The sequence below is a fragment of the Rhinatrema bivittatum genome, chromosome 9 (genome assembly GCF_901001135.1).
Source record: "Rhinatrema bivittatum chromosome 9, aRhiBiv1.1, whole genome shotgun sequence".
In the NCBI taxonomy this organism is placed as follows: domain Eukaryota; kingdom Metazoa; phylum Chordata; class Amphibia; order Gymnophiona; family Rhinatrematidae; genus Rhinatrema; species Rhinatrema bivittatum.
Window position 1 is genome coordinate 42,408,523 of NC_042623.1, and position 22,286 is coordinate 42,430,808.

Genomic DNA, 22,286 nt, shown 5'->3' on the forward strand with positions numbered 1-22,286 from the left:
AATTCAGACCATTTTGAGCAGGCAGCACAAACTATCAAACCACAAGTGATGTCTGGAGAAGGACCGCTGCTGGTTTACAAGGACCACTGCTGGTTTACAAGACCTTAGAAGAGAATGGGGTAGACTATCTCCTTTTACAAAAGAGAATGTATGGGAAGAGCTAGGAAAACTGAAAGTGGACAAGGCCATGGGACCAAATATAGAAACATAGAAATGACGGCAGAAGAAGACCAAATGGCCCATCCAGTCTGCCCAGCAAGCCATGCACTCTTTTTTTTTTCTCATACTTGTTACGCCTGGCTTTTAGTACCCCTTAGTTCCATTTCCCCTCCACCCCACCACCAATGTAGAGAGCAGTGCCAGAACCACATCCAAGTGAATATCTAGCTTAATTAGGGGTAGTAACCGCAGCAATAAGCAGGCTACACCCATGCCTTTGTCCACCCAGACTATGTAATTCAGACCTTGTTGGTTGTTGTCCATATACAGATCCTCTTTTCCACATTCCCCCTGCTGTTGAAGCAGAGAGCTATGCATTGAAAGTGAAGTATTAGACTTTCTCCCCTGCCGTTGAAGCAGAGAGCTCTGCTGGATATGTATTGAAAGTAAAGTATCGGCTTATTTGGTTTGGGGAAGTAACCGCCGTAACAAGCAAGCTACACCTTGCTTTTTTGTGAATGCAAATCCTTTTTTTTTTCTTCCATATTTCCTCTTGCTGTTGAAGCCTAGAGCAATGATGGAGTCTCATTAACCGTGTGTATGTACATTGAACAAGGGTATTATCTCCAGGTAGTAGCGCTCATTCTCGCGAGCCACATTAACAATCAACAAATATTGAACAAGCCTAATAATTGGCAATACCTATAGCCTATGTCCTCACCGGTAATTTTACATACTCTTACCCACCCCTCTGCTTTTTTTTTTTTTGGAGATGGCAGCCCTCTATCCTTCCGCTCCGTGAAGGTGGTATACCATTGGCATCCCGCTCCGTGAATGCCACTCCAGCCTTCTGCTCCGTGAAGGTGGAACACCGACCACTGGCATCCCGCTCTGTGAATGCCTCTGTGGCTACTGCCGCTCCGTGCAGTGTTCTGCCGCATCCTCCCACCCCTGGCCTTGCGGGCCCCGGTTATTGATCCCTGCGTCCGCTACTTTTTGTGGCTGTGATAACTCCCCCCCCCACACAACAAGACCTTTAATTTGGGCTTCAAGGGCTGCTGCTTCTCCCTTTTACTACAACAGGTCTAAGGCGATCTCTAGATCAGCCTTTCTATGCACTTCGGCGGCGGCTGTGGCGGCAGCTGTGGCTTCCTGTTGTTCTTTTATTCTGAGCCCTTCTACCTTGAGGGCTGCTGCTTGTTCGGCATACTGTATGCGAGCCACCCCCTCTTCATTCATGTCCTCTAGACTTGATGGATCCACAGTGTTTATCCCATGCCCCTTTGAAGTCCTTCACAGTTCGGGTCTTCACCACTTCCTCCGGAAGGGCATTCCAGGCATCCACCACTCTCTCCGTGAAGAAATACTTCCTGACATTGGTTCTTAGTCTTCCTCCCTGGAGCCTCAGCTCGTGACCTCTGGTTCTGCTGATTTTTTTCTGACGGAAAAGGTTTGTCGTTGTCTTTGGATCGTTAAAGCCTTTCAAGTATCTGAAAGTCTGAATCATATCACCCCTGCTCCTCCTTTCTTCCAGGGTGTACATATTTAGATTCTTCAATCTCTCCTCGTATGTCATTCGATGAAGACCCTCCACCTTTTTTGTCGCCCTTGTCTGGACCGCCTCCATCTTGTCTCTGTCTCTTCGGAGATACAGTCTCCAGAACTGAACACAGTACTCCAGGTGAGGCCTCACCAAGGACCTGTATGAGGTACATCCCAGGATACTAAGGGAACTCAGACAAATCTGATTAATTTTTTGTCTGGATGACTAGAGAATTGGATCAAGGAAGAATGTTCAATGTGATTTACTTGGATTTCAGCAAAGCTTTTGATATGGTTCCAGATTGGAGGCTTGTGAATAAAATGAGAAGCTTGGGAGTGAGCGCCAAGGTGGTGGTATGGATTACAAACTGGTTGACTGACAGGAGACAGTGTATAATGCTAAATGGAACTTACTCTGAAGAGAGAACCATGTTAAATGGAGTGCCACAGGCACTGGTGTTGGGACCGGTTCTGTTCAATATCTTTGTGAGTGACATTGCAGAAGGAATAGAAGGTAAAGTTTACTATTTGCAGATGATACTAAGATATGCAAAAGAGCTGACATGCCTGAAAGAGCAGAGAGAATGAAAAGTGATTTAAGAAAGCTTGAAGAATGGTCAAAGATTTGGCAGTTGGGATTCAATGCTAAGAAATGCAGTCATGCATCTGGGATGAGGTAATCCAAATCAGCTGCATGTGATGGGGAGTGAAAGACTAATGTGTACAGACCAAGAGAAGGATCTTGGGGTGATAGTGTCTGGTGATATGAAGATGGTGAAGCAATGTGACAAGGCAATAGCTAAAGCCAGAAGAATGATGGACTGCATAAAGAGAGGAATAACTAGTTAGAAAATGGAGGTGGTGATGTCTTTGTACAGGTCCTTCATGAGGCCTCACCTTGAATATTGGGGCAGATTTTAAAACCTGTGCGTGGGCGCAGATTTGTTCGCGCAAACCAACGGCCGGCCCGCGATCCCGGGCACAGCGGCAAATGGCCGCTGTGCCTGGAGGCTCAGGCCCCGCCTCGCCCCTGGACCGCCCATGCTCCGCCCATTTTTGCAAGCCCCGGGACATACATGCGTCCCGGGGCTCAGGCGCGGCGCGTGCAGGGGGAGGCAGGGGTAGGTTTTCGGGGGTTGCACGGGTATCTTACGCGTGCAACCCTTTGAAAATCTACCCCATTGTGTTCAGTTCTGGAGTCCGTATCTCAAAAAGGATAGAGACAGGATGGAGGCATCCAGAGAAGAGCAATCAAAATGGTGTATCGGAGTACTTATGAGGAGAGGCTGAAGGATCTGAATATGCATACTCTGGAAGAGATGAGGTGCAGGGGAGATAAGATGCAGACCTTCAGATACCTGAAAGTTTTTAATGATGCAAAAACATCAAACCTTTTCCATTGAAAAGAAATCAGTAGAATTAAGGGTCATGAAATGAAACTCCAGGAGGACGATTTAGAACCAACGTCAGGAATTATTTCTTCACAGAGGGTGGTGGATGCCCAGAATGCCCTTCCGGAGAAGGTAGTGAAGACGAAAACAGTGAAAGAATTCAAAGTGGCATGGGATAAACACTGTGGATCCCTAAAGGCTTGAGGATGGCAATGAAGAAATGAGTGCATGGAGGTAACTTGCTGGTGCGGCAGTTACTACCCTTAACCAATGAACCTTGATGCAACACCAATTTTTCTCTCCACTTCAATGGCAGGGGAAAAAAGGGGAACTGGATTCAGATACTAACCAACAAGGGCTCGGACTTTTATGGTCTAAGGAACTGATAAGCATGGGGTAATTTGCTAGTGCGGCTGTTATTACCCATAACCAATACACTTTGATACTTTTGATGCAACTCCAACACTGCTCTCTGCTTCAATGGTAGGGGGAAAAGAGAAATTGATTTCAGACAGCCAGCAATGAGGGCCCCGAATTTTATGGTCTGAGGCACTGATAAGCATGGGGGTAACTTTCTGGTGTGGCTGTTACTACCTTATCCAATAAGCCTTGATACTTTTAATACAACTCCAAAATTGTTCTCTGCTTCAACAGCAGGAAAAAAGGGGGAATTGATTTCAGACAACAACCAACGAGGGACCAAACATTTTACGATCTAGTGAACTGATAAGCCAAGCCTTCTGTTAATATGTGAACCGGTATGATGTCCCCACTAATACCGGTATATAAAAGTTTCTAAATAAATAAGCATGGGGGTAACCTGCTGGTGGAGCTGTTACTACCTTACCAATAATTCTTGATACTTTTGATGCAACTACAACATTGCTATCTGCTTCAACAACAGGGGAAAAGGGGAATTGGATTCAGGCAGCAATCAACAAGGGCCCTGACTTTTACAATCTGGGAAATTGATAAGCATGGGGGTAACCTGCATGGAGCAGCAGTTACTACCCTTAACAGAAGACATGGGATTACTACCCTTAAAACCAATAAGCCTTGATGCTTTTGATGCAACTGCAACATCACTCTCTGCTTCAATGGGGAGTGCGAGGGTTGACAGGAAAGAGGAATTGGGTTCAGAGATATGCTGTAAGCTGCAGGATCCTTGTTCTTGTTGTAGTCAAGCAGATTTACAAGTAAATCTAACTTCAGCATTTGTAATGCAGTAATTACTTCCCCGACTTTAATAATTAAAACGTCACAAAATACTGTACCTGATGGCCTGCTCGGTTTTGTCTGCCACATCTTTTGGAGTTGTTACGGACTGTGCTTTTATGCTGGAAGGAGAAACTTACTTTAAACTGCATCATGTATCCTGGCTGTATGATGAGCTCTCGGGAAGACAGGATGTTATGAGTCTTGTCTTTTTTCTTATTTGGCCAGTAGAGATGGAAAGATGGGTTACCGCAAAATCCCGCAGTTCTTACTGCATTGGGGTAAAAGCTCCAGTTTTCTTCATGGGACATGCCTTCTATTAACATGAATTAGAAAAAAGCTTTTATTTCTATCTTTTAATTATCAGGTTTGCCGAATCCACATTCAAGAACTACCATCATAACAGCACCTTTTCTATATGTATACCTTACCTGTACCATACATTACCTTTTTTTGTAAAATTGTTATGTAGCAGCCTTTAATAATTCTAAATCCTACCCAGCTAATTCAGCCAGGATACTATATACCTTCAACAACCTATCCCATGCTTTAAGGTACTGCTATAGAGCCATTCAAGGCTTAATTTGTAGATAAAATTAAGTGGAGCTTTATAGCTGGTGGGGGGGGGGGGGGGGGGGGGAGTGGGCAGGAAGAGAGGGCCAGAGTCAGGGCCAAGTGTGACATGCAATAGGGTGGGACCAGGACCCAGTTATGAACTCACTCTCCCCCCACACCCCCCCCCCCACACACACACATGCACACTATCCCAAACATATGCTTGAACACACTCTTCTTCTTCCTTACCCTAGGGATAATCCATACCCATCCCTCACCAGTGCTCAACCCCAGCTGTTCTTCGCCCCCCCAGAACTGATATACACAATCAGCTCTGCTCCGCTTCCTCAGGTCCTGGAAAAAAGGGTGACAAAACACCATTCTAAACTGTTCTTTCGGAAATTAAACCACTGAATTAGCACAAGTTTGAAATGTGTGAGCAGCAGCGTGGTAGCGAGGATCGAAGCCTCGATGACCGGCGCTGCTTGCTCACAAGTTTCACAGCTGTGCAAATTCAGCCCCTTTTTTTACACTGCGGTGATGCTGCAGGACCGCACGCCCCCCTCCTGTCCTCTGCACAACAGGTGGGAAGGGCTGAATTAGGGAGCAAGAGAGACTGTTCTTTGCTGCTTGTGCTCCAGGCTCTCCGCCTTCTCCTTTTCATCCCTGTAGGCTGCCTGGAGGAGAACAGGTTGGAACACCTGCTGTTCTGCCTCTTACAATCTGAAAAGAGGTGGTGGAACTCAGCTCTGGGCAGTTCCCCCACACAAATTAAGCCCTGCAGCCAGATGTATACTTTCAATGCAGGGCTTGAATTCAGCCAGAGCTGTCTGTAACTCTACTCCGGTAAATATTTTGTCAAACAATACTGCCACATTTTCAGATTTTATGGGCTGGGTTGTGCTGAGAACTGAGGATGCGCGCAGAGCTGGCCCGTGACGGTGCCGATAGTGTGCAGGTGGGAGGAGTGGTGGCACTGCTTATCCTCTGTTAGGAAGCAGTCCGATTGCCTGGGGTCACCCCCCCCCCCTCTTCTTCTCAGAGGCTGCCCAATTGGATGGGCTCCCAACCAACCTGGTGTTGGCCTGATGGCGTCTAGAACATGACTTTGTGGTGGTGGGAAGGGGATCTTCTGGGAAAATAATTTGTGAGAATTCAAGCCCTGCTTCAGCTAAGATTTCTTTCCATATTCACCTTTCTTAATTATCCAACACAGAAGCAACAGTTTTTGTTTTTACAGTTTTTGAGCCCTGCTTAATATTTTCAGACCATTAAAACACCTGATGAAGGTCACGCATCAGTTTGAAGGCGCACCCATGCTGAGATCCACATGATGGAGATCTCTATGTGGAACAGAGTCAATATATCATTCCAAAGTAAAGAAGATTCTGAAATCTGGAGAAGGCACTGCTAGGATTTACCTTTCTGGCATAAAATAAGTAGAACAAATTGTGGTAAACCAGCAATACATTATTTGAAAATATGTAATCCTATCAAAGAAACCTAATCACTTTGATTGGGAAATCATATTAACTTTAAACTAGTAGATTTCCACTAAGTATTCAAGGACTTTTTAAAATGAAGTTATATTCTGAAAAGCATCTGAAGAATGAACCTCATGTGAATATGGTGGTCCCATAATTTGAAGTAATTTACTTGTAAATCCCGTTCTCTCATAGCAGCATCTTAGCGGGAGATATACACATGGGTCACATGTAACATTGGAGGGACAATATGCGGCACACGGGGCATGTGACCTACATATGCAATTCCCATTAAAGCTGCTTGAGAAGAGAGAAAAGATATCTTAACCTGGAAAGAATCCTGGATTCTGAAAAAGCAAAAAGGTGATTCTCATCCTTTTTCTTACCATCATCGAAGGTATCCACCAGCTGACTGGGATTGATCTCTGCTCCTCCAATTAATATGTTGTCCAGTGCCCACTGTGCACGCTCAGGGCCTGAGAGTGCAAGTCCATTGCTAACAACAAAAGGCTGCCACCAGCGCAGGCGGGTTGTGTTGGTTTGCGCACGTTCTGGTAGCAGTATGTAATCATATCTGGCCAAAACATACTTTTGGTAATCCATTTCATGCAGCAGAACCCAAGTTGTCCCTATGAAAAAGCAGACACCACAAGTAAGAAACTTGCACGAGAGATAATTCCTTACGGGCCCTTATATGTAGCCTTCCTTCACTTAGGGATACAGAGAAGGTACGTTCACTTAAAACTGACCCTTAAGTGCTTGAAGGGTGAATGAGATGACAGGAGTTGGAAGAACCCTTTTAAACTAGGACAAGGGGAAAAGCCGACATTTGCTCAGCAGTGCATGGTTCGGAGGGAGGTATCTCTGAAGGATACTAATGAAACAGGAGACATAGAGCATCCAAACAAAGAGGTTCCAATAAAAGCAAAAGTAGTCCATGTGCATATAAGTAGAGAATCACCTGAGCTAATGGATTCCAAATTATCCCTGACAACTGAAAAGCAGGTTGCTTATACAAACAAAAACCACACTTTGAAATGTCTGTATGCCAATGCCAGAAGTCTGAGAAGTAAGATAGGAGAGTTAGAGTGTATAGCAGAAAATGATGAGATAGAAATAATTGGCATCACACAGACATGGTGGAAGGAGGATATCCAATGGGACAGTGTATATCAGGGTACAAATTATATTGCAATGATAGGGATGACCAACTTGGTTGGCGGGGGGGGGGGGGGGGGGGGGGCCTTTACGTCTGGGAGGGCATAGAGTCCAACAGGATATAGATCATGCAGGAGAATAAATGCACAGTAGAATCTATATGGATAGAAATCGTGTGTGTGTTGGGTAAGAGTATAGTGATAGGAATATACTACCGTGCACCTGGTCAAAATGCGGAGATGGATGATGAAATGCTGGGAAAAATCAGGAAGGCTAGCTAATTTGGCAGGGACCCAAAAAACAGAAAGGAAGGCGATCTATAAAAGCCATCAGGTTGGGAAAGATGTAATAGACGCCAGATGTCCAGATGTGTTTACAATTTTATTAAAGAATAATTATATAAAAGTAGCCTGACTCTGGCCGAGTAAATACTGCTTTCATTGATGATATATTGATTTACTTATTTCATCAAAAAAATTAATAACCGCAGGTTTTTTGCTGAAGAGCATCATGCGGTGGTCGCAATATGAACAGTCTTTACCTGCACGTTACTTAAGCATGAGCAAGTCTCAATTCACTGGAATAGGATATTTAAAAAAATATTCACATACAGTCAAGCATCGTATAAAGATTCTAATTCATCACAACAAGTGTAATTAGTAATCATACGAGAAATTACACACACCTAAAGATACTCCTGCAGAATACTTAGGGTCCATCATTCTTACAGATGTCAAACTTTGAAACCAAGAGTTGATCATGTTTGAACACTGAACACATATACAGCCCCTGAGGCAGCCACACCATGGAGATGGTTTTCAAGGGTGATGATTCAGGGATCTGTACCTGGAACGGTGCTTTTTAATAATTTTACAAATGATCTGGAAAGAGATACAATGAGTGAGGTGATCAAATTTGCAGATGACACTAAATTATTCAGAGTAGTTAAATCACATGCGGATTGTGATAAATTGCAGGAGAACCTTGCAAGACTGGAAGATTGGGCGTCCAAATGGCAGATGAAATTTAATGTGGACAAGTGCAAGGTGATGCATATAGGGAAAATTAACCCTTGCTGTCGTTACGTGATGTTAGGTTCCATATTAGGAGGTACCACCCAAGAAAAAGATCTAGGCATCATAGTGGATTATACATTGAAATCGTCGGCTCTGTGTGCTGCAGCATTCAAAAAAGCAAACCGAATGTTAGGAATTATTAGGAAGGAATAGTGAATAAAATGGAAAATGTCATAATGCCTCTGTATCACCTTGAGTACTTTGTGCAGTTCTGGTCGCCACATCTCAAAAAAGATATAGTTACACTGCAGAAGGTACAGAGAAGGGTGACTAAAATGATAAACGGGATGGAATGGCTCTCCTATGAGGAAAGCTAAAGAGGTTAAGGCTGTGGAGATGGCTGAGGTGGGACATGACAGAGGTCTATAAAATCATGAGTTAGAACGGGTAAATGTGAATCGGTTATTTACTCTTTCAGATAATAGAAGGTGTAGGGGCACTCCATGAAGTTAGCAAGTAGCCCATTTAAAACAAATTGGAGAAAATTCTTTTTCACTCAATGTATAATTAAGCTCTGGAATTCATTGCCAGAGGATGTGGTTAAGGCAGTTAGTTTAGCTGGATTTATAAAAAGGTTTGGACAAGTTCTTGGAGGAGAAGTCCTTAAACTGTTATAGGTCAAGTTGACTTAGGAAATAGCCACTGCTTATTACTGGCATTAGTAGCATGGGATTTATTTAATGTTTGGGTACTCGTCAGGTACTTGTAACCTGGATTGGCCACTGTTGGCAACAGGATGTTGGGCTTGATGGACCCTTGGTCTGACCTAGTATGGCAACTTCTTATATTCTTATGATCTTAGAAGACTTGGTCAAAAGGAAAATGAAATGTGCTTGTCAAATACTTAGAGGTTTCCAGTAGCAAATTAACAGTTTTAGTACTGGATGGCAAGAGACAGAGGAAAGCAAAGAGAAGTCTAGGGTGATGACATAAAATCATGATCTGGATGCAAGAACTAGTGCACCACAGCTACCAACCTTTACATTGAAGTCAGCACTTGATGACAAAGAACGTGCCACAGAATTCGACTATATGTATTAGAATATTTAGGGACAGTGGGTCGCAAGACACCTAGCTATGATGCACAGGGATAGTAGCTAGCGCCCTGCATAAAATAGACACTGTCAAGTGATCTTTGCTATGTTTAAAAGAGAACAGTTTAATTGCATACATGAGATAATATTGCTTTACATATAGTGAAGAAATGATTATTGTTGCATATAAAAGATGATTTTGCATAAATATGCATCAGAGAAACAGTTAAGTGCATTGTGTAAGAATCAGTGGCGTAGCCACGGGTGGGCCTGGGTGGGCAGGTGCCCACCCAACTTAGACCCAGGCCCACCCAACTGGCACCGGAACTGCAAGGCTGTCGCGGGATCCCATCCCCGCGACAGCGAACAAGAGAACCCACGGCACACATGGGGAAGCGCTGCTGCGGCCGTATGGCCAACCGGTCTTCCTGTTGAGGGGGGGGAGCGGAAGCGCCGCGGGCAGCTTCTGCTTCCTCCCCCCAATGCAGGAAGATCAGCTGCCTCTCCTGCTGCCACCCGTTCTGCTATCTTCGGACCAAACGGCCTGCCGAACTTTCTGTTTGGGGGAGCGGAAGCGCCGCGCACAGCTTCCGATTTCTCCCCCAAAGCAGGAAGATCAGCTGCCTCTCCTGCTGCCACCGGCCTCCTGCTATCTTTGGGCGTCGGGCCGTATGGTCCGCCGATCTTCCTGCTTGGGGGGGGGGGGGAGGGAGGAAGCGGATGTTGTGCGCTGCGCTTCCGCTCCCCCCCCCCGACAGGAAGTTCGGACGCCCGAAGATAGCAGGAGGCCGGTGGCAGCAGGAGAGGCAGCTGATCTTCCTGCTCTGGGGGAGAAAGCGGAAGCTGTGCACGTGCTTGAATGTGTATGTGTGGATGAGAATGGGAGTGTGTGTGGGTGAAAACTGGAGCCTGGGTGTGTATGTGGGTGAGAATGGAAGCTTGAATATGTGGGTGAATGGGAGCTCGAATGTGTGTATGTGTGGTTGAGAATGGGAGCCTGGGTTTGTGGGTGGGTGAGAATGGGAGCTTGAATGTGTATATATGGGTGAGAATGAGAGCCTGGGTTTGTGTGGGTGGGTGAGAATGAAAGCTTGAATATGTGGATAAGAATGGGTGCTTGAATGTGTGTATGTGTGGGTGAGAATAGTACCTTAAATGTGTATATGTATGGATGAGAATGGGAGCTTGAATATGTGTGGGTGAGACTGGGAGCATGGGTTTGTGGGTGAGAATGGGAGTCTGGGTTTATGTGTGTGGGTGAGAATGGGTGCCTGGATGTGCATCTGTGTGTGCATAAGAATATAAGCCTGGGGAGGGGTGAGAAAGTGAGAACTTGAATGTGAGCTTGGGGGGGGGGGAGAGCATATGAGAGTGAGAGCTTGAGTGTGTGAGAGGGAGTCTGTGAGAGAAAGCGTGTATGTGTGTGTGTGTGTGTGTGTGTGGAAGGGAAGAAGACAGTAATAGAAGAAAGACACTGAAAAGGAATTAGGAAATGAGCTATAAGGGAAAAAATGGGAAAAAGAGACCAGGACCAACTGATTAGAAAAATACAAAGATCAGACAACAAAGGTAAAAATATATATCTATATTTTGAGATGTTAGCAATTTAAATATAAGCAACACAACCGCTCTCTCAAAATTTATGGACAGGTAGGAGCCGTGTATAAAATCGTAATAATAAGAAGGCTAAAGTACCACAAATCACCGTGAATTATGTTTGTATCATTAAGTAAACCTCATACTTAGGCGTAGATGTGAATGCTATGCTGCATAATTTGGCATTATTTATCAGTAAAAAAACAACTAGTAGACCTGCATGCCTACAGCCCACCCATGTTAACCTTGTGCCCACCCAAAAAATCAATTCTGGCTACGCCACTGGTAAGAATAAATGACTATTGAAGTGCCAAATATTGTATTCAAAGAAGAAGTTATGCAAGGCTGAGGGGGGATATGATAGAGGTGTTTAAAATCATGAGAGGTCTAGAACAGGTAGATGTTAATTGGTTATTTACTCTTTCAGATAATAGAAAGACTAGGGGGCACTCCATGAAGTTAGCATGTGGCACATTTAAAACTAATCAGAGAAAGTTCTTTTTCACTCAACGCACAATTTAACTCTGGAATTTGTTGCCAGAGGACGTGGTTAGTGCAGTTAGTATAGCTGTGTTTAAAAAAGGATTGGATAAGTTCTTGGAGGAGAAGTCCATTACCTGCTATTAATTAAGTTGACTTAGAAAATAGCCACTGCTATTACTAGCAACAGTAACATGGGATAGACTGTTGGAAAGAGGATGCTGGGCTTGATGGCATGTTCTTATGTTCTTAAGGCTGTTTTGCTTGCTAAATATTGCTGTGCTCAGAGAGGAAGGTAAATAAGGCTGTCTTTTTCAGAGGGGGAATCTCACTAGCAGGCAGTAAAGATGCGAATGTGACAGAAAGCTGCTTTTAACATATTAAGGTGAAATACTTTGAAATATATGTGCCTTCTTATTGAGACCTTCTGCATAGTTTCCTGCAGACCAGAGATAAGGGAATGCTATGAACTCTCATAATTAACTGCTTTTAACAGAAAGACTGTATTTGTCAGAGAATGAGGAACTACATGGCCACCCACCTCCCGGCCCCTGGCAACCCCCCCCCACCCTTCCAGAGTTGGCTCAGTTGTAATGGACAAAGAAGAGAGGACGGCGCTTATAAAAGATAGCCACCCTGGATGTACAGTGGAACAGATGGAAGAGACATTGAACAGATCTGATCCCAGCCCTGAAGCCCTCACCTCCCGAGAGAGACAACACCCTACTCTCAGCGGGACCACAACTGACCAGAATTGCTGTACTTGCTTGAAAAGTGCCAAGTGAGGGATTGGAACTCCTCTGATTGCTTGCAGAAGCAACCACCGAAGACATATCCTTATAAATTGTGGCCATCCCTTCAGTTCACCACCAGATGGCCCTAAGTCCCTTACTATCAGAACTAGTAACAGCAGTGGGATTTTCCATATTCTTTCAGTCTCTCCACTGAGCTGATTGTGATTGGCTATCCCAAGGACATAGGGTGGAGCTAGAGGTAGAGAGAGTGAGGTCATTTTTGAGCTGGCTTTTGATGAGTAAGGAGCTATTTTTATTTTCTCCCTAATAAGTTGGGCCCACTACCCTAGCTTAGTATTTTTTCTTGCATTCAGTGGAGATTCCTCATCAGTACACATCCTGTCTCATAGAGTCTGCCTCCTTTTTGAAGAGAGAGAGGTTTTTGTAGAGTTTTGGTCAGCTTTTTGATAAGTTATTCTTGTTCTGGGAAAAACTCTGTGCTTTGGAGATGGGCATCTCCTCCAAATCCTGAGAGCAGGGGGCTGGAGACCTGCGAGCAAACTCTCTACTCCCTAGAGGAAGCAAGTCCAGTGACAGCACTACCCACCATGAGATATTTTGGATAGAGACATTTGGATTTTTCCATTTTTTGTTGGTGTGGAGGAGGTTTTTTCTCACCCTTCCTCACAACTTGGAGAAAGGAGATAGAGAGCTTTTGCCAAGTCTGGAACATTAGGCTTTCCTCCCTGAGAAGTCACACAGGAAGGAGAGAATGGGATTTATAACACCAAAATCTAGAGACTCTCACTCAGATCTTCACCCCAAAGGGATCAGGACACAGGCTGTGGGCATTAGACTGAACTCTGGACTCAGGTAGGCTCTTTTCGAGGCATGGAACTCCCCCGTAGGATTCCACAAATTACTGGGTTGTTTGCATAGTTGAGGAGACAGTGGCGACCTCCCTCCCAGGAGCTAGAGAAATGGACACAAGCATCCCAGCAAGGAGACTATGTAAATAGTTCAGATGAACAGTTTCTTTTGAGGAATATTTTGGGACAGTGATTGACATTTCGGAAATAATCAGTAATCTTTACTTGAACACCCTGTCTGAGTCCAGCTTCTTTGTCCCCGAGGAGGATACTGCGGTTATGAGACACATACAGATCAGGAGAGACGCTCCATCACCTGGGTCACAAAGGATTTCCCCCCCCCCCCATAGAAAGAGCTTACTTCCTGAGAGGTGCAGAGAGAAGGGGAAGAATGGTGAGAGCTGCCCCAACTAACAAAGGCTTTTATGGCCCTAGGGGAAACAGCACACCCTCCCCCCTGAACAAAGGGTTACATAAATGCTTTCTTTTTGTTTGCCTCTTTCTTTCTCTTTTAAACCATTCTCATAAGTTGTCTTGAATAATCAATGTATATCAGAATATTGCTTTTGCTTATGTTGCATTTATCATAACCATCGTTTTTTAATTTTAATCAGAGTTTAATTTTAATCAGAGAGAGAGAGAGACAAATAAGAAACCAGACAACTTTACCTACTATTTCGCAAGTGCTCTGTTGATGTATCATTACAACAACCCAAAGGTGAACAAGCACTCATGCACCAACCCTTAGATACTTAATAAAATATACAAATACTTTATTAGAAACATAATTTGTATACAAATCTTAAAACATGTATAAAACTATCTGTGTATTAAATAGTTGAAATTATAATTTACATTATAGTTCAATGAATATATTTAATAAAACTGGTCACATATAGGGTTTGGCACAAATGCAATTGCTTATTTAAATCCTCACATCACAGACACTCCAATCCCCTTAAAGCAATATCATGCTTAACACTTTATCATTTGTAATCATTTCCTCATACAACGTTTAAAAAAACATTATGATTACAAATTTGGTAACATACAAAAAGAAACGCTATTCGCTGTTCAAAATCTGCGGAAGAAACTGAAGCCAGAGGCGGTCTGGACTTGAACGTGTTTATACTAAGCAGTACTTGCATGTTGTGCGGCACAATACTGAGGTTCTGTTAGAACGATGCCCAACAAGGACCCTAGTTTCAGCACTCAGCTTCCAACTTCACATATAGGATTTGGCACAGTTTTATTAAATGTATGTATATTATAGTGTTTTGTGTCTTGTTTCCAGTGACCAACACGCAACACCAAAGGATAAAAGGTATAAATACTTTATTACACTATATCATCCAACACCATGCTTTGCACTCATTAAAAAAAAAACAAAACTGCATTGGAGAGAGGAAGCAGGCAGAATACGGAGGTGATGTGTTCAGTTATGAGGGAAGGGAAGTCAGTTGCCAAGGTGGGTGATGCCGGCTGAGCGGGCACCTGGTTTTAAGAGGGATGGTTTCTGAGAATAATTACAGCAAGCTAGCAAGCCAGCGAGTTATCAGATCAGTTTTATGATATACCGCAATACAGCTGCTAAGAAATCAGAAGTTTAAGAAGCACATTAGGGGGGTTGTTATTTCAGAACAAGTATTTTAAGAAGGTCTTTGAAGAATGGATTCAAATTTGCATAAGAAAACAAAAAGAAAAAAATTGAAGTAGTTGCTTTAAACAGAGCAAAGCGGTACTTGTCTCCTTTTTGAGTTTTAACCACAAAAAAAGATATTACCCATTTAAAGCAGTACTGGGCATTAGATTTCGGCATAAATACTGTATCCCTATTTATTGTGTGTCTATATTGTTTGTAGAGGGATTCACTACAGAGCCTCGGGTTTTTTTTTTTTATAGTGAACAACCTGGTGCTGAACAGTTTTACCCAGCAGGGAGTTTCATATCTCGTTCTTGGCTCACTGGGGGTCCTGAGTCATTGGAGCAAACTGTACTGGGGAAAGGAGAAGAGGAAAAATTGCTACTCAATGAAATACAAATCTCTGAAGAAATAGAAAGGGGGCCACTTGCCTCCATCCACAGAGTAATCCAGCAAAACGCCCTCCTTCCTGCAGGTTGGTCTGTGGCACGATGTCATGTTGCTTTCACTTCCAATTCTTGCCCAGTATTGCACAAACCTTTGTAAAACAAACCCCCCACACCCACACACATTAGATTTTATATCTAATGTACATTACAATCAATCAGAGGTAAATATTTCTTTAAAAAGTTAACATTCCAAACATTATATCAGCACTTGAAAGAGTGTAGTTTAGTTTATTTTGTTTGACATCTTTTCTCAAGTAAGTGCTGACATTCACAGAAGAAATATCAAGCACTGTTGTATGTAGTATTAAACTGTGCAAGCGACAAATAACAACTAAAAACATATACTGGGAAAACAAGAGAAAAGACTACCAAGACATTAGAAGGCCAATATTTGAAAAAAGCTGACCACCTAAGCTAGATGCTTATTTTCAGCATATAGCAATTAAATAAGGTACTTATACTGCAAAGAAAATTACCACGGGATTTACTAAACTGAGGTACAGTAATCGCGTGGTAGTTTTCCATGTGTTCCTGGCCAATCCAATGCTCTCTGGTGGCCCCACATCCCAGGAATGTCACATTTTAAAGGGGCTACCCAGCTCCAGATAAGCCCTTCCCCAGCCCGAGAACCAAAATCCTCTGGGTCTAGTGGAACAACCCTCTCCCATCCACCCTCTCGCAGCCTCAAGTGTCTCAAAGCTAAAATAACAGTAAAGGCTCTCTGACCCATCCCCTGGTAAGGAAGCCCTGCCCTCTTGTAATAAAATAAATTGGGCTTACTTCGACTCTCTGGTGGCATAGTGGAAGTAGAGGTGCTCTGAACATGCTCTTGCCCTTCCTCTCTGCCCTTCTAGTAGTTAGGTATTTATACCTCTATAGGAGGCCCACATAGTTACTCGAGGTGAGGTTTAGGTAGGAATGTAGGGGTTAGGGGCCACTTTGACATTCAGAGTGAGACGTACTAACAGAACAGTGCTCTCTTGTGAAGATTTGATGACCTTTGGAGTGAGGAAACTCACCCAAAGATGAGATTTGTGCAGTATTCTCTCAACCTAGCTTGATGTTACCCAGGTAGAGAGTCCATCAAGCTAGGTTGAGAGAACATTGTACAAATCTCATCTTTGGGTGAGTTTCCTCACTCCGAAGGTCATCAGATCTTTACAAGAGAGCACTGTTCTGTTCGTATGTCTCACTCTGAATGTCAAGGTGGCCCCTAACCCCTACTATCCTCACCTCAAGAAACTATGTGGGCCTCATACAGAGGTGTATAAATACCTACCTAGTATGATGGCATTATGGCTAGTCTCTCTCTCTCTCCAACAATTCTGGCACTTACTACAAAGTGTGAAAAAGTTATCACAATTTGTGGTAATACCTATGCAAAGCATGTGATAATCTGCCTATTACCATAAAACACACTCCTTTTCCTATTGCATGCAATATTTAGTGCATTTTGATAAATCCAGGCCTAAGTTAGGCATCTAGTGCTGAGCATCTAACTTAAACCTGACCCTACCCCTTGCCCCATCTACTTTTTAGGTGCCTAAATTTAGGTATCTAGTAAAAACAGGATCCTAATTTAAGGCGTTCAGCAGTGGAAAATTTTCATTTAGGAAGATCTAGGCAAGTAACTCCTTAAGTTAGACACCTGGATCTTTTGAATATCACACAGTTGGTTTTCCTTTATCATTATTAATTTTTCAAATAATCAATTACTAGTCAGTATTTATTTATTTATTTGTATTTGCATGCTGCTTATACCAAGGCCCGAAGCAGCTTACAGTAAAACATACATAATAAAATGAATAAAATATAAGCCAACAAACAATAAAAATACAAGATTCATACAAATAAATATCTGGCTAAAAGTGTAAAATCAGGTCAACTCAAAGACTAAAATTAGCAGAATGCTTATTTAAATAAAACAGTTTTTAAAAGAGCTTTGAATTTTTTTGGGCATTCCACCTCTCTTAATTCATAAGGAAGAGTGTTTTCTAGTCTCAGAAAGCTTAGCTAATTTCACCAAAGGAACATCCAAAAAGGCCCAGTTTTTAAGTCCGTGTAAGTCACCAAATGCATGCATAAGTGGGCCCACAGAGTTTATAAAGTACCATGTATTTCTGCTCCGAAGGTAGGCGCATATACTTGATTGCAGGAAAATGAATATTTTTTCTACCCATTTTATAAAATTACGCGCAAATATTTTACATGCAAAATAACTGCAATGTGAGCGTAATAACCCACAGTTAAACATGGAGGCTGGTATTTTATAAAGTTGGCATGTACTCCACTTAATAAAAAACTTGCTTAGAATCACCAGTTCATTGAAATCTCAATCAGTTCACCCTGACCCTCCAGCACTTCACCCTGACACCCCACCACCACTCAACCCAGACCTCTCATACAAAAACTGCAGATAAAAGTCAAGTGCAAGTTCACTTATATGACTTAGGGGGTCATTTTCTAACACTTATTGCGTGCGATAGCATGCGGGGGCGGAGTTGGGGCAGTGAGGGGAGGAATCAGAGCGGTGTGGAGGCGGAGTCGGAGATGTCTTCGCTGGTGGCGATAAGGTAAGCCATGTTATCATTGCCAATAGCGCGCCCAATAGCACCACCTTTCACGGTGGCGCTATTGGGGGAGAAAGCCAGCAGCGAAAATACCGCGGTGGTGCGATGGCTGCCGGATTTCGCAGGCCCGCCCCCCCCACCCCCTGTTTTCGCTGGATTCACCATTCTGTGATAAAATGGTGAATCCAGGCCTTAATTAGCAAGGATAAAAGCATATGGAGAAATTCACTAATGTTTGCATGAATACCGCTTACAAAATAGCAGGTTGTGCACGCACTGCTGAACCCTGCCACGGAATGCTGCTAAAGCGTTCCCTCTCCCCATTAACATTTACGTGGATACTCACGATGTTTCCAAAACAGCATATACACGTGTACACGCTACTCAAGTGCGTATATGCTGATTTTATGAGTGGAATCCTTTTGAAAATTAACCCTTACATGTACTGCTGATGTAAAATATAAAAGTACTTGAAAATGTAGAGGGTTATTGAGCATGACTACCTACTACATCCACCTATAGAGTAGATGAATGGAGGCTATGCTAGAGTTAATATGCAGTTGGTAAGAGAGCACTTCTCTTCTCTTCCGCCTCCACCAGAGGTTGCCACTATGAGGAACACAGAGTCGCAATGAGAGGAAATTGTATAGGCCACAAGCTGGAGGATTAAAGAGGGAATAGGTATCACAATGACTTTCAGTAATAAAAAGACCAGAGACTATGCAGGCTTGGAAAAAAAAAACCCAAAAGAACAGTGACCAAAAGTTCTAAGCAGCTCCTTTCTCCACTCAGCTGATTTCAGGTTTGAAGGCCCTATTTTAAAGAATTCCTGCACGTACAGAATGAAAGAAGACTTTTCAAAGCATTACAAGCAGGGATGGATTTTGTCTTCTGCTGTTCCCTTGCACTTTCACAGTGCACGAGTGGTGCTAACCCGAGGTCCACTGCTCCCGCAAATCTGTGATTTCCTCCCCCTACTTCTCTCCTAACCGATTCAATTCCCAACCCTCTATATTCAGGCTCTCTCTACCTTCCCTCCCGCTACCCCACCATTGCACCAACCTCAAAAACCTGCTCTTCTGACAAGGCAGTGTGCACCATGAGCAGGGACTAAGTCAGCTGCGATCCAGCCCCTCTGCCCTTCCTATGGGAGGTGGTGCTTGTGAGCCCTGGCCTGTGGGTTCACTTAGTCCCCATGCACAGCACATGTTGCCCTGTTAGAAGGACAGTTCCTGTATTGTAGTCGCAGCTTTAAGGTCAATGGGGGCAGGAAAGAACTGGAAGCCCGGCAGGAAGGAGTGGGTGTGATTTCAATCAGACTGGAGGACAGTAATAGTGGCAGTGACAGCAAATGTGGGTGGGGAGAACGTGGAATAGAGGAATGGAGAGTGGCAGGTGGCAGAGACTTGGCCGCTCCCAGCATTTTGCTGCCCTAGGCACAGACCTAAAAAGTGCGGGTGCTTAAATCCAGACTTGCTTGCAAGTTCTATCTCTTCTTCTCATTTACTGTAAAGCTTGCTATCTTTCTAAATGTGGAGGGAAAAAATAAGGCCATTGCATAGCTGAGAACCACTGAACTGAACTTGATAAAGACTCCCGAATCATGCAGTATTGCAGTAACCTCTTGAGTTTCCAGGAATCAATCGCATAACATGAGGAAGAGCTATGTCCGAGGTATATCATAGTTGCTGTTTTCTCCATGATACTCTACTTGTGTTTCTCCTTGGTAGGCTACTACTATTAACTTAAGATTGTTAAAATGCTGTAAGATAGTGTTACATACTTGGCACCCCTTAAGTCCAAGTCTTGTGTGACCGCCTGCCGCACTGTGGCGCCACCGAAATAAAGGGCTGTGTCTTCTGCGAGAATCCCACACTCCGTGCAAGCCTTTCCACCTTCCACAGACAGCCATAAGTCCGACTTTACCTCTTCATTGTCAAAGCGCTCCTTCAAGAAAGTCTGGAAAAATGAGTTAGGAGTCAGTCAGGACTGCGTTGTTGATCAGAAGAACGCCTTTACAAAGCAGTGGTGCTGAAGGCGCTCCCCCGTCATGTGTCAATGGGGGACAACTGGCTTACTGGGTCTCACAACTATACGGGGCAACCAAGAACCGAGTTCAAATCCCGTTTTCCCAGCTCTATCTCCCAAATATCCTTCACTTTTAAGCTGGGAAAGGAAAGCGGTACCTACGTAAATTCAAATGCCATAGAGTACTTCTGAGCGCCTGTTACACAAACGATGGCTTTCTGTGACTTTCCTAACCTTGCTTCTTCACTACGAGGAAAATAAGGTTTAGACTACAATACCTTTAAAGTATGAGTAAGGTAGCAGTTTGAACCAGAGTATCCAGGATCACAAATGCACTGTTCCTTCAGGCAATCTCCATGGCCTCTACAGTTGTCCAAACAACCAGGACCCAGGTAGAAGTTATCGATGGCCCACTGCATATCCGAATACTTCTGGTAGAATCTAAACCTCACAGGGCTTTACAATAAATGCAGAAGAAAGCATATTACCTTTACGCAGAGAGAATTATTACCATGAAGATTTTCAATTGCACGCACCTAAACATTTTAGACCCCAAAAAGAATTAAAAAAAACAAAACAACTTTAGCAATAGAAAGATGTTAATTAAATATTATGAAAGGCTCTCAATTTTTCATTATATCTTTTTAAAAAAGTAAACACCACCTCCCCTAAGATTTCAGCTATCTAGTGGCCACATAAACGACCTAAGCACACATTTAAAAAAAAAAAAAGCCTTAGCATTCTGCAGAAAGTTTTCTAGTTCCCAGAATAGCTGTATCCTCATTGGCATGCAAATGTCAACATCCTTTGATGACAATGAGTGCCAGCAGAAAATCTTTCAGGTTGGGGGAGATAAAAATAATAAATGAGCTACAAAACCAAAATCAAAATAAATAGTTACAAAATCAAAATTAATCATGCAAGGGGGCAATTTTCAAACTGCCCATACCGGGACAAAATCTGCAGTTGATTTTTACTCACAGATTTTGCACAAATTTTCAAAGCAAAAATTCACAAGTACAAACTATTGTCACCATGGACATTTTGCATCAGCTTTTTCCGCAGGTGCTTTGTTCATGGAAAATAACTTTTGTAGGTTTGAAAATGCAATCTACGTATGCACATTTTCTCTCTTGACGTAAAAATGCCCCTGGGAATGTCTCTGAATGTGGCTAAAAGTATGTGCACTGTGGAACAATTCATCTACTTTTACTTTGGTTGTATTAAACTAGGGCAATTTTCGGACACTCAGCTTACTTGCACAAAGCATGATTTACCTATGATAAACAGCTTTGAAAATTGTCCTCTCCATGCCAGGGAGGAAGGGAGGCAAATAATCCCCTTTGGCTGCCCTTGCCCCCTGCAGGCCCTCATGTTTGATGACATAGTAACACAGTAAGTGACACCAAATATGGACCAAGTGGTCCATCCGGTCTGCCCAGCAGGGTGTTCAGGGTGGTAATTGCTGATGTGTGCAGGTTACCCTCCTCGCTTTCTTCTCTAGGGTTGTAAGCTGATTTTCCAGTGGCTTTCTTGTCATGCAGATCTTCGACATCAGATATCCTAACCTACATAAGATATTCTAACATATCTTATCAGTCCTTGCACAGTACATTCTTATCCGTTCTTACCAGGTCCCCTGCCCTCCATTAATATAATAAACACCTGCTAACCTAGTGACAGTTCTACTCCTTGGAAAGGAAACCTGCATCAGAAGTCTTTTTGACAATCCTGAATTGTTCTGCACGTCTTCTGTGGCATATTCTAAATATCACTAAACCACCTGAGGGGGAAACTTAGCTAATTTCAAATTCTTTTTAAAAAGCCTTTTAAGAGGGACCAAATGTATTGCTAAGATTTTGCTTTGCTACGTCTCTGTTTTCTGTTTGTTCTTGGACTGGCACAGGGTCCAGTCACGGAGCAGCCAGTGGAGTGCAGGCTCACTGACCGACTGGTCTAAGGGTCATTAAACTCAAATATTCAAAGGTGAAAAAAGGACAAGATAGACTGAGAAATAGACAACACAAGTCCCTTTTTATAAATATTTAGCCATCAACAGTGGCCAGTGCCTATTATGACTGGCCACTATTGATGGTTAAACATTTATAAAAAGGGACTTGTGTTGTCTATTTCTCAGCTTTGTTGAACTGCTGCATTATCTTAACTGCTGTATTTTATTTGTGTCCCTGGCTTCCACTACCATTCACTTTATTTTGATATATATTTAAAAGTGAACACACCTTACCATTTGCTGCAAACAAACCTTTCAATTTGCTCTCAGAATTTAGGCACAACATAACCACA

At 43.2% G+C, this 22,286-nt stretch overlaps 1 protein-coding gene across 1 annotated transcript in view; it reads right to left on the reverse strand.

Annotated features, from left to right (window-relative positions):
• Positions 1 to 22,286, reverse strand: part of RELN (reelin) — a 699,179-nt gene that overhangs the window by 37,587 nt on the left and 639,306 nt on the right. The window contains exons 53-57 of the mRNA XM_029615599.1: positions 20,261 to 20,438; positions 19,738 to 19,913; positions 15,367 to 15,473; positions 6,733 to 6,975; positions 4,448 to 4,623 (exon numbers count right to left, since the gene is read on the reverse strand). Coding sequence (XP_029471459.1) covers positions 4,448 to 4,623; positions 6,733 to 6,975; positions 15,367 to 15,473; positions 19,738 to 19,913; positions 20,261 to 20,438 — 880 coding nt within the window. The remainder of the gene's footprint in view (positions 1 to 4,447; positions 4,624 to 6,732; positions 6,976 to 15,366; positions 15,474 to 19,737; positions 19,914 to 20,260; positions 20,439 to 22,286) is intronic.